At 39.7% G+C, this 13062-nt stretch overlaps 1 protein-coding gene across 2 annotated transcripts in view; it reads right to left on the bottom strand.

The window, feature by feature from the left end:
- Positions 1 to 1550: 1550 nt before the first annotated feature.
- CCDC148 (coiled-coil domain containing 148) overlaps positions 1551 to 13062 on the bottom strand; it is a 165152-nt gene continuing 153640 nt past the window's right edge. For both annotated transcript variants that reach the window (XM_028113067.2, XM_088022148.1), the window contains 3 exons: positions 8920 to 9037; positions 6339 to 6479; positions 1551 to 1697 (listed from right to left, as the gene is read on the bottom strand). In XM_028113067.2, the coding sequence (XP_027968868.2) occupies positions 1551 to 1697; positions 6339 to 6479; positions 8920 to 9037 (406 nt within the window). The remainder of the gene's footprint in view (positions 1698 to 6338; positions 6480 to 8919; positions 9038 to 13062) is intronic.

Below are 13062 nucleotides of genomic sequence, written 5' to 3'. Positions count from 1 at the left end.
GAGTTTTGTTAAGGATTCCTTTTCTTCTTATTATTATGAGATGTGATGATGCAAAAGGCTGAACTGGGAGGTCATTATAATGACTTGTGGGTAGAGATAAGGGGTTTTGCCCATAGACTTTTTAGTGAAGGTTTATTCTAATGAACTGTGTTTGCTACATTATTTATTCCCATCACCTTGGAAATAATCATGAAGCCAAATATTCTACTAGTCACACTGGTTTTTGTCTTTTTTTACATTATTGCAGTTACTACAGCCCCTGGGCTAGAGATGCCTAGGAAATGGCAGGGAGTTGCAACGGAGAGAAAAAGAGCTTAAAGGGGTGGAGGTAGTCTTCCTAACAGTAACGGTGGCAACTTCCAACAGTGACTTGCTCTTCTGATTAAATAATCAATTTTTTTTAAATAGCAAGGAATATATGCTTGACGGTTTTTTTTAATAAAGATTTTATTTATTTATTTGAGAGAGAGAGAGAGAGCACACAAGTGAGGGGAGTTAGGAGGGGCAGAGGGAAAGGGAGAAACAGACTCCCCACTGAGTAGGGAGCCCAACGCAGGGTTCGATTCGAGGACCTCAAGATCATGATCTGAGCTGAAGGCAGACGCTAACCAAGTGAGCCACCCAGTCACCCCTACACTTGAGTTTTATTTGAAATGCTTCTTATCTGGGGCACCTGGATGGCTCAGTCAGTTGAGCAGCTGACTCTTGATTTCAGCTCCCGTTATGATCTCAGGGTTGTGGGATCAAGCCCTGCAGTAGGCTCTGCGCTCAGTGGGGAGTCTGCCTGAGATTCTCTCTCTCTAAAAATAAATAAATCTTTAAAAAAAATGCTCCTTATCTATAATACCATCTAGATATTAAATAATTTGGAATTTTGATAGCATTTAAATTATAAATTTTAAAATATTTCTTCTAAACAACCATACAAATACATTTTTTCCAAGCCAAAACAGATATTCCCATGCTTGAAATGCTGTTCCTAATTTCTAATTTATTTTTACAGGCTAATTTGCAAAATGAAATTGTTTGGATGATTGGTTTGCAGTAAACATGGTATACCAAATTGGTTTCTAAATTTAGAGAAAGGTTGAGTCTCCTCTTATAATAATCAAGAAATAAGAGAAGTATTAATGATAATGGAGTTTCCATAATTAAAAAGTCAAATTCTGAAATAACAAGCAGAAATGAACTTCAGCAGGTACTAGCAACATAAATTATAATTCTTGCAAATGGTTATTTTGAGCTCTTTTCATGGGATAATTTAACCTCCAATATGCAATTTACTAAATGATAATATATGTATCACATGTGTCATAATTATGTCTCATAGTCTTGTTGAATTTAGTACTATTAGACGTAACAAAGATACGGGAAATAGTGCATGACATTATGAAATTCTGAGTCATAAAAGACAAAGATGTTTTAATGAATGCTTTGATTTCTATATCTGATATTTAAAAAGGTTTTAGAAAGTAGTAATTGTTATCCATATAAACATTTGTTTTCAAAGAAAAATCTTATTTACATATAATAGGATTTGCAGATGAACTCTAGATTTTAAATACAGTAGACTCCATGTCCTTTCTTGGAGGTTTTCGAGGACTGATTTTTGGAAATATCTCTTTGGCATAAAATGTTTTATGAAGTCCAGCTTCTCGAAGCGCTAACTCGAAACGGAGTCTAGGGTCAGAAATTATCTGTAGAAATAAAATACATTTAAATAAGTAGCAATTCATTGAACTAAATTACATTTTATCATTTAGTTCCATATTTCCTCAAGCTGTTTAACTTGTTTTTTCTGGGTAGATGCCTATAAACTTGGTATATATAGTGACTATATTCTGTTGAGGTGTTTTTTGTTTGTTTGTTTGTTTGTTTTTTGACTGGAAATGTCCAGTGGCACCTGGGTGGCTCAGTTGGTTAAGCAGCTAACTCTTGATTTTGGCTCAGGTCATTATCTCAGGGTCTTGGGATGGAGCCCCAAGTTGGGCTCCATGCTCAGGCAGGGAGTCTGCTTGTGGATTCTCTCTCTCCCTCTGCCTCTGCCCCTCCCCCTGCTTGGGCTCATTCATGCTCTCTCTCTCTCTCTCTCAAATAAATAATAAATCTTAAGAAAAAAAGAAAAGAAAATGTCCAAATATTCTTTTTTTAAAGATTTTATTTATTTATTTGACAGAGAGAGACACAGCGAGAGAAGGAACACAAGAAGGGGGAGTGGGAGAGGGAGAAGCAGGCTTCCCGCTGAGCAGGGAGCCCGATGCGGGGCTCCATCCCAGGACCCTTGGGATCATGACCTGAGCCAAAGGCAGACGCTTAATGACTGAGTCACCCAGGTGCCCCGAAAATGTCCAAATATTCTTGACATTATCATTTTCCAGTATATCTGTAGTTTCCAACACAAGGTATAGAGAATATCCTACTCGTCAAAATATAACACATTGAAATTATTAAAAGATGGGGGAAAACTTACTTTCAGTACTATCATTGATTCATTACTGATAGCTAGAATTAGAAAGTATAGACAATCATTGTTTAAAATAAACCTAAACCACAACCTTGTGCATTGGTCTTTAAACAAACATTCAGTTTCTCAGTCATTCAGCAATATGTAAATTGTGTTTAAACACATGGTCCCTACTTTAAAAAACAACAACAAAAAAATCACTTGAACTCTCCTTCCAAGGCTGGATTTCTATTTCAAGCAGAATTAGAAAATGTTTCCGCCAATGTGATTCTAAGTGGGAATTGAAATATGAGTGGCTCAATTTCTATTTTCATTTATAGCTGATTGGGCCTTTTTCCTCTTCTACGAATATTAAATGTCAACAGACGCTGTTTGCTATGATAAGGTAGTCACATACGGATTTTAGCTAATGAGGCATTTTACATGGACTTGAAGTCCCCCTAGAGGATAGAATAAGCTGTTGAAAGCAGCCCCTCCTTCAAGAAGCTCTTAAGCTAATAGAGGTAATAAGAATGTATATAGATAACTACAGCTCATGGCACATGTGGATGATGTTCCAAGAATAGTAGAACACAGAGGTACCTCTCCCGGTGCAGGTGAGACAGGATGACCTCAGGTAAGTAGCAGCACTTGAGCTAAATGTAATGTTCACCCTATTTTTCTATGAAGCAGAGCAAGGAGGAAAAGAGATAGAGCAGGAAAGGAAGGCACATGCAAATTCAGAGGTGAAATAGGTCAATTTGGGACCAGGGCAGTTTGGGTAGAACACTGGAGTAGCAGTCTACTACAGCGGTCTACACATGAAGTAATAAATGCCTAAGCTTGGCTGGTAGCAAGGAAGAGAGAACTGTCAAACATTATGAAGGGAAGAATCAAAAGACTCTGGCAACTGAGGACGTACAGAAACTAGAGGCAATGATGTATACAAGTTGAAAATACAGAGATTTGTGTCTGAGAAGCAACGTAGTTGAGCCTTAGATCTAGTTTCTCCTCTTCTGGATATAGTCTCTGTGGTCCCCCTCATCCACTTCCAAGGATTCATGCTCCACCTGTGTGCTCCTTAATTATCTCCTGAAATCACCTGTCTTCTCAATTTCTGGTTTGTGAAGTTTAAAATGTCTCATTATCCTGAAAGGGGAACCCTCCTACACTCTTGGTGGGAATGAGAGCTGGTGCAGCCACTCTGGAAAACAGTATGGAGGTTCCTCAAAAAGTTGAAAATAGAGCTACCCTACGACCCAGCAATTGCACTACTGGGTATTTACCCCAAAGATCCGAAGGGGCACATGCACCCCAATTTTTATAGCAGCAATGTCCTCAATAGCCAAACTATGGAAAGAGCCTAGATGTCCATCAACAGATGAATGGATACAGAAGATGTGGTATATATACGTATATACAATGGAATATTATGCAGCCATCAGAAAAAAATGAAATCTTGCCATTTGCAATGATGTGAATGGAACTAGAGGGTATTATGCTAAGTGAAATAAGTCAGTCAGAGAAAGACAAGTATTATACGATCTCACGGATATGAGGAATTTGAGAACCAAGATAGGATCATAGGGGAAGGAAGGGAAAAATGAAACAAGACGAAACCAGAGAGACAAACCATAAGAGACTCTTAATCTCAGGAAATAAACTGAGGGTTGCCAGAGTGGAGTAGGGTGGGAGGGATGGGGTGGCTGGGTGATGGACATTGGGGAGGGTATGTGCTATGGTGAGTGCAACCCCTGAAACAAATAATACATTATATGTTAATAAAAAAATTTTAAATGTCTCATTATCCTATTTTTAAAATAGATATCAAGTGAAATGGAGATCTCCCTCGAAAGCTGACCACCATTTCCCCAATTCCCCTCCCCAGAAGCAGCCAATCAGTTTCTTGTAAATGTGTTCTAGACATCTTCACCCCAAACATGAAAAGAACAAAACAAGTTCTCTCCCTCCCTAAGTCTGTTTTTACTTCTGTATTCTTACATGGTTAATGGCAGCCACAGCTAATGATTATAATTTACTGAATTACTTCTAGGTGCCAGGCAATATCCTAGGCAATTGACATTTATTATCCTAATCCTCATAAGAACCTTACAAATTATTATTTTACAGATGAAGTAAACAAGACATAAAGATGTTAATAGCTTACACAAGTTCACATAGCCAGTATATAGTGGGTGTGGATTTGAATCCAGAATGCAGGCTCTCCTCAGTGTCACTCGCTGCCTAGCTTACAGTCATTACTCCCTCAGAGCCATTCATGCCCCTCCCTCCCATGTTTATGAGGGCTCTGCCATCTGACAAGGATCTGACACACAACCCCCAAACCCACCAATTTTCCATCCAGGACACATGGCTAAAACATATCTGATCATATAATTCACCTGCTTCTGAGTCTCACCTGTGCGCACAGGATAATGTCTTAGCAAGCAAGTGCTACTATACTTTTCAGTCTGACCCTAACCTATGTTTCCAATCTCATGTCCCAGCACCCACCCTTACCACGGACTTTACACTTTCCACCCTCTTCGGCTTGGTGAAACCCTTTTTTGCCTCAGCCCAGGTACCCGAGCGTTTTCCAGTTTCTGACCAATTCTTTGTCCACCCCAGCTGCTCTCCCTGCTTTGGCTTCTGGAGACACACTTACATCCTTATAATGAATCCCTCTCCTTTCACCCCACCCCTCCTCCCAACCTATTTTTTTTTTTTTGTATTTGGTTTAAATCACCTGGAATAAATTTTGTTACTGCTGCTAAGGATCCTAGACTAAGATGTAGCTGTTTCCTCTTTGACACTTTGACTTCCCTGGTCAGCGTTTCCATGGGTTCCCTTCTCCTTACTGTTGCAGCCCTTAGACTTCCACTATGGAGGTGTAGTCTCACCCCAGAGCATTATTGCCATACAGGCTACCTTCCCTCCCAACCCAGCCGCCCTGCCCACTTCCTCCGAGAGAACAAGTCCATCCTGTTTAGGATGTAGCCCTGGCAACCCCACAGTGCCAAATACAGTGTATGTTCCATAAATATTTGTCCAATTAATAAGTGAACCGTTCACAAAGAGGCACACTCGATTTATGTCAGTGGGTGAATGGAGTTTCTTACTTTTTAAATAATTAAATACTGAGCTTCTCTCCTTAGATTTGTAAAATTAACAAACTAGGGGGAACTACTTTCTCCCTTAATTTCAGTGACATCCATTCGTTCATCTGTCCTCCCTCCTGCCTTCTATCCATGCATGCATCCATCCATCCATCCATCCAAAAAGACTTTTTAAAATCCTTCTCGATCTTTAAAATAAATAAAAAATAAATAAAATCCCTTTTCAGTAACAGACTAAAAGGAGTCAGAAATTCCTGGAAATGGTTAAATAACACCTTAATACTTGTCCACAGAAAATGTTTTCTTTTATCATTAGCTCTGATGTATTATCTTCAATTCATTTTAATTTCTGAAAGCTTCCTTCTGCTGTGTCTTATCAGTATCATCAATTGTTGCTTTAATAGGACTTACATTATGAATTTAAACAAATTCCAAATTGATAGAGAAACATTTAAACAAAATACAATATTAACACAACTTTAAAGTAAAATTTATAAGTTTTAAAAATAATTTTAACATAAAAATGTAAATTTAAAAAATAATTTTCAGTGATAGATTCATAATATGTTCAGATAAACTGTTCCAGGATTACCTATCAACTATTTTATAACATTAAGAATTGGGCAGTAATTGTGTGCTATCATTTAGCAGTAAAAATTATGCTAATCCATGTGGCATTCAAACGTAAATACTGAAAATAATCTGAAACCCAAAACACATACTTCCATGAATCTTATCATCATAGCTTTTGCATTAATCATGCTAATTCCCATAATTACCTGGTATTCATTGTATGTATTCATTGTAAAGAGTGGTTTTTGAAGAATAAATTCTTCTTCAATTCCAATACCCATCCTTGCTTTTGATGCGGTTGTATCTGACATCATTCTAACAGGATCAAACTGAGCGACAATAGCAACCTAAAAGAAGAAAGAGCACGTCTTACTTGGTTTAAGACACAAGCTAACTACTTCTGGGGAACACTATTAATGTTTAATGTCTAGTAAAATTTCCTAACTTCAATGAAGATAAAACCAAAGAAGGAAGGCAGACAGAATATTAAGCCAGGCCAGGCCTAGAGATCCACAAAGGAGTTAATGATTTAAAAACAAAACATGTTAAAAGGCCATGATATATATTGTTTGCTACTGATTGAATTATTACAGTTAGGATTAAATTTAGATAAAAATTTATCTTTCTGGTGCTAAGTCACAGGAAATCTGATCCAGAAAACCTATATATTGAACTACCTTAAAGGTAACCAAAAGTAAAAAACATCAACTTTTATCTACTAGCAACATATGGACATGGTAACAACAATATACTAGAAAGTTTAATCTGATCAAGCTCAATCGAAAGAATATTACTCATGGGTAAAGTGGAGTTGTGTTGGCATTATTGGGCGAGATGGGTGAATCCCATTGTGTTAAGCAACTAGATTTCCAGGAATTGTTGTAAACCATTGTTTTCCCTTCTACTGAAAAACTGTAGAGTCATTCTAACCTAAATGCCCTTGTCCTTTATGATAATTGAAATCATTCAAACCTGTATCCTACTGAAAAGAAGCCACTAATTTTGTAAATCATATGCACCATTAGTAACACCTGCCTGTTAATTCCTAAAGTCAAGAATTAGCATTAAGAAAATGGCATTTTGGGGGGCTCCTGGGTAGCTCAGTCGTTAAGCGTCTGCCTTCGGCTCAGGTTGTGATCTCAGGGTCCTGAGCCCCGTATCGGGCTCCCTGCTCAGCAGGAAGCCTGCTTCTCCCTCTCCCACTCCCCCTGCTTGTGTTCCCTCTCTCACTGTGTCTCCCTCTGTCAAATAAATAAATAAAATCTTAAAAAAAAAATGAAAATGGCATTTTTAATGCCATTTAGAAACCATAATGACATAACTGGGGTTTGAACGTACTTTAATTATTATAGGTTTCCTAGCCAAAATGTCCTATACTATAGTTCTAAACACTGATTACAGGTAACGGGCACAGTTCCTCTTTCAAAGAGTTCACAGATGGAAAGAATTCTAGTCATATGGACTGTAGTTATCAAAGTTATATTGTGAACAAAAATGTGTTTAGTAATAATGACATTAAAGTTTTGTCCCCAGAAGGCCATGGTATGTAATTATTTGCTAATGATTGAATAATTTAACTTTTGTTGAATCTAGGATGACCAGGATTTACATTCCTATGCTTTGAATTTATTTCTGTCATCTATTTTATCAAAGATGATGATATGATAGTTGTATGTATTTACACTTCCTCTAAACTATGCCATTTAACTAGCCCTCCTCGGTTTGAATCCAGTCTGACAGTTACTAGCTGTGTGACTTTGGGGAACCCCTGTGCATCCTCAGTTTCCTCTTCTATAAAATAGGAATACTGCTATAAAATAGAAACAATACATACATCATGGGGTTGTTGTAGAGATTAAATGGGATAAAACCTAAGAACATTTAGAAGAGGGCTTTATACTTAGTATTATTTTTAAACTGTGAACACATCACTACAAACCTATGAGGCAGATACTATCTTTCAGAGGAGGTCCCATCTTTCAGTCCCATCTTTCAGAGGAGGAAACGAAGCTCAGGGAAGTTAAGGAAAAGATCTAAGTTTCCTCTGCCAATAGGAAGCGAACCAGGTTGTACCAGGTTTGAAGGACACCAGAGGCCAAGTTCTTATCCAAGATTCCATGTTGCCTCCACCGACATGGAAGGGAAATCAGACAGTCATTTCCAATCAGCAGGGAAATGGTGTCAATGGACTTTGGAGCTTATGAGTTGAACTAATTACTTCCAGATCAAAACCTCTGAAAAATTATCAAGTAAAACTATTTTATCACATTTCTCAAATTCTTAAATTCCTGCCTTTGCCATCTGCTGTCTACGTTAAAAACTTTTGCCTACTTTTACTAGGCAAAGCAATGGGAGGTTTTCTCACAAAAAAATAACAGTTTTAAAAAGCGTTTTTTCACATGTTTGCTGACTGTAGGGTATTTCCAGAGGTTCCTACCCCAAAGAGGATTACCTTGCTCTAGCTCCACCAGGTGTTTTGAGAGCATAAAATCCTTATGGTAGACGCAGTTTCACTCCTTTAAGTGGATACTCTTCAGCTAATAAACTAGAGGTAACATGGATGCATTTAAGTCTTGGGAGAGCTTTTTGAAAGGTGCTGATAAAGTTATTTTAATATTCTAAGAAACTGGAAATTGTTCAACATAAATCTAATTGCTCCCAGGAATGAAGATCAGTGTCCCAATTTGGAAAAGTTACATTTTATATCACAGAGGTTGCGAACTAAGCCTACTAATTATGTTATGGACACTTAGAAACCACCCATGAAAATTTCCAAATTAAAAACACCTGTTTCCTAAGGGCTTCTAGCCGCCTCTCTCGCTCTTCTTCTTCATGAGCTTCTTGAAGGGCCACTTCTTTTTTCTCCATCAAACGCTTTTCCAGTAATTCTTGTCTATATTTAACCCTTTAAAAATAATGCACAAGGATGTTGGGAAAATATAATAATTATGGAAATTATACAGATAGGGGCAGGAGGCATGTCAGAGGTGACATGACGGTCATAATTTATTTTTACTTGTTTTTGGTTGATTTCTCACAGCCACACAACAAAATACACTGGTATAAAATGCAAGCTACAATAATTCTAAGAACCAGAGAACTGCAGATCAGGGGGCAGGAAAACGTAGGGCAATATCCAATCCATCTCTTCCTTCACTGAAATCATAGTATTGACTCTCAAACTGTCTGTAGCCTGTCACAGCTGCAGCTAATCCGACCCAACAGATGACATTCTCACTCCTGAGTGATTAGTCCAGCAGTTTTCTGAAGAGGAGTTTTACACAATTTGAGATGTTAAAAAGGCAACGTTACTAGTTAAACACACATACTTTAAGAATAGTAAAAAAAAAATGCTATGATAATATGCCCAATTATTGGAACTTAAACCAAACTTTATATTGTCACTCATTTTGTCAAGAATGCCCTGTGTGCATGTGTGTGTGTGTGTAAGTTTAAAAATTGCACTTTGACTGTAGATGGCAGCAAAAACACGATTTTCCGTTAGCATTATGTTCCCATTCTCCTTAAAATCAGCAGATACTAAACCAGAGCACATTTCAATACCTCCAAGCTCATTTGACCCTCCTTTGCTGCCTTTTTTAGACATCCCCCCTTCCCATCTTCTTGCCCAAGCCACTCTTCTATTGAATTATAGGGATGAGATTTATCTTCTCTAAAAAAGTAGACACTTGGGTTCTCAAGGGAGTATGAGGCCATTGCCTTGGTCTTCCATTATTGATGGTTTAGATTTAACTTTAAGACATCAGTGACAAATGTGCTTTGTCCTTAGTGTGTATACCTGCATTTTCCATAGATATACCCTCACTAGACCTCTTTAATTCTGGATCTTGAGGTTTACTGATGTAGCTGTTCACTATGTATCAAGTCTGTTGCTGAATGCTTTATGTGTTTTAGCTCATTTAGACTTCACCACAAGTACCAGTGTTGATCCCATTTTCAAGACAAAGAAATTGAGGTATAGACTGGTGATGTAACTTGCCCATGTTCTCACACCCAGAAAGTGGTGGAGCCAGAGATTAAACCCAGGGAGACTGGCCCCAGATCTCCCGCCGACCCTGACCCTCCCACCCCACTTCTACTAGCCACTATGCTCTTCTCTCTTCTCCCCCTTGATTACTCCACTCGCCTCACTGACATGAATACCTGCTGTGTGCTTCCCCTGTGCTAGATATTATGAGCACATTGAGAAAAAGACAGCCCTTAGAAGTTTGTAGTTTAATATAGAGACAAAAAGAGAGGCCTGAGAACGAGTCAAGGTGTGCAGTGCCTTCAGAGAGGAATAAAAAAGGGCCACGGGGATTTGCTGGATTGTGGGAAAGACTGGGAGGCTTCAGCTAGAGTTTTAGGGAGGAGGCAGCATCCGAGCTGGGTCTCAATGACTAGCATTTGGAGAGACATGGTGGTGGAGGGGAGGCTGGCCTTCCTGGCAGAGAGAGAGAGAGAGAGAGCAAGCCAGGGCAAGGGTGAGTCAAGAAAGGCCCATGTAAATATAGGGTTGGCATCTGAGAGTGGGCAACTTTTAAGTTTTGCCCCCTGGTCACAGTCCTGAGAAAGGAAGAGTCCAAGATGGCTAGAACAGAGTAAGGCATTTGAAGCTGTGTCATTTGAGCAGAGTGAGTGAATGAAAAAGAAGCCCAGGGAAGTACTGGCAGGCTGAGCCTGGCAGTCACCTGGTTCCTTCAGAGGAGGAAAAAATCTTTAAAACCAGGCTGCTCCTGAGGCTGACATTAAAGCAGCAGCACAGGAGAGGAAAGGAGGGAAGCACGCAGTAGACTCTTGCAGAATACAAAACCCACAACTGGACTTAGAAGGCAGATCCTGAACTCCTCTGATGGCCGTGGCTGTCCTCCCCCTCATCTCCCATATCAGGAGTCGGTGGTCAGATACACAGATTAAAGAGGCCACGAACCAGACTGCTCCCTTTCTCCAAGGCCTCCATGTCATGGGAAGCTACTGCTCATTCTCTCCATTTCACTAGGGCATGACACAACCTCCCTAATGAGGTTCTACTCAATTTATGTACGGAGTACAAGCTAAGTGAACTACTGTGAAGGTTCAATTAAAAGATACCCTGGGATTTGATAATTACCATATGCTAATTCTCAGAACCTTTGAAAAGTTTCCCTTCCTTTGGGATATATAGGTTGCTTTGTCTGCAACAAAGTTTTGTCTGCTGTGGAAAAGTAATAGTAGTTCCAGTTAGGGGAGCTTGACTAGTGAGGAAGAAGTTAAAAACGAGAGTCAGGCAACTGAACCTGTGTCTGAAGAAGCCTGGCTCACGGTTTACTCTGAGGCTTACTCGCTCATTCAACAAATGTTTACTGAGCACCTGTTCTGCATCAAACACTGTGTCAGGCACTGCAAATACAATTTCAACATGGGAGGCAGGCTTCTGTCCTCACAGAACTGGCAGTCTAGTGGGGATACAAAGACCCAGGCAATTTTGACAAAGGGGGGCCCTTGCTCTGAAGAGGCCATGTGATATAGGCCTTGGGAGAGGCACCTTTGCAGACTTGGGGCATTCAAGGGAGCAACCAAGAGGAAGTGCTCCGAATTTTAGACCTGAAAAAGGAGCAGAGGGGGAGAGCATAGAAAGAATGTTCCAGGCAGAGAAAAATAACATAGGAAGGCCCAGAGGTGAGAAAGCACAATATTTTTGAAGAACTAAAAAATATTTGGGATGACCAAAAGTGATTGATGCAAAGTGAAGAGTGCCAAGAGCTGAGGCTGGAGACACAGGAGAGGCCAGACTGGGGCTTTGCAAGCATGAGGGCTTTGATCAGGGAAATGTGGTGATCAGAAAAACCTCTCCTGTAATAATATGGACATGAATTGTAAAGAATCAAGACCAGGGAGGGGTGTCCACAGGCAAGTTGATGGTTTCCTAATCTAGGGAACTGGTAGGAGGTAGATATTGAGGAGATACTGAAGGAGAAGACATGGACTTAAAATTTATGTAGGAAATAGAATAAATTGGAATTGTTTATTTTATGGGAGAGCAGAAGAGATAAAGAAAGGAGTTAAGGTTTCTTTCTTGCACAATGAGCGATGGTGTCCCTCACTGTGACTGGGAACTTAGAAAAATCGGGAAAAGAAGGAAATTAGGCTCAGTTTGAACGTAGACCAGCCTTCACAGATCTGGGCTGAAGACGTAGATGGGGGATCTTTATCAACATCATGGAATCAAAGCCATGGAGCAGATGGAACCAATCAGGAAGAGAGTGTGGAGCAATAAGAAAAGTAGGTCTAGGAGTGATTGCCAAGGAAACGTTTAGGAAAGGGACAGAAGAGGAAACTATCTTAGGAGACTGAGGAGAAACAGTGCCAAAGCAGTGAAGGAAAGTGGCATTAACAGTGTCAAATGCTACAGCAAGATTTGATATAACACCAATGGTCGCTGGGCTAAATAGGAGGGAGTCATGGGTGATCTTGGCAAGAGCAGCCAGAAGAGAGGTGGCTGAAGAATTAGTGGAGCCCACGAGGTGGAGGTGGGCGGGGGAGCGGGGACAACCCCTTCAGTGAGACTGGCACCGCCATGGGGAGGAGGGAGACAGGGGGTGCTGCAGGGAGCACGCAGCCCATCATACTTAGGTTGGCTCCAAAGTGATGATAAAGATTACTCTGGCCACCTTGAGGATTTACCACAGAAAATTGAAGCAAACAGGCAACACCCTCAAATTCTTCATTTATACGGCTGCTATGGTTTTAACTCAAATAATAATTCCCTTTAAAAGGGAAAACTCTTGGTGCCTCTTTCTTCTCCCAATCTGGATAGAAACTTGTCTTTGCCTCAAGAGAAGTGATGCAGAAAAACTCCTGGGAGAAAGCCAAATACTCACATATTCATGGGGAAAGAAAATAGCAACACAGTGAAGTCAATCATTTGGAAAATTTTCCACATAAATACCT

This window comes from Eumetopias jubatus, unplaced genomic scaffold, assembly GCF_037043125.1.
Source record: "Eumetopias jubatus isolate StellerSeaLion01/CBP00866 unplaced genomic scaffold, mEumJub1_p1.0 scaffold_3, whole genome shotgun sequence".
NCBI classification, from domain to species: domain Eukaryota; kingdom Metazoa; phylum Chordata; class Mammalia; order Carnivora; family Otariidae; genus Eumetopias; species Eumetopias jubatus.
The sequence above is the reverse complement of the archived record's forward strand: the minus strand, read 5'-3'. Positions and strand labels throughout refer to the sequence as shown.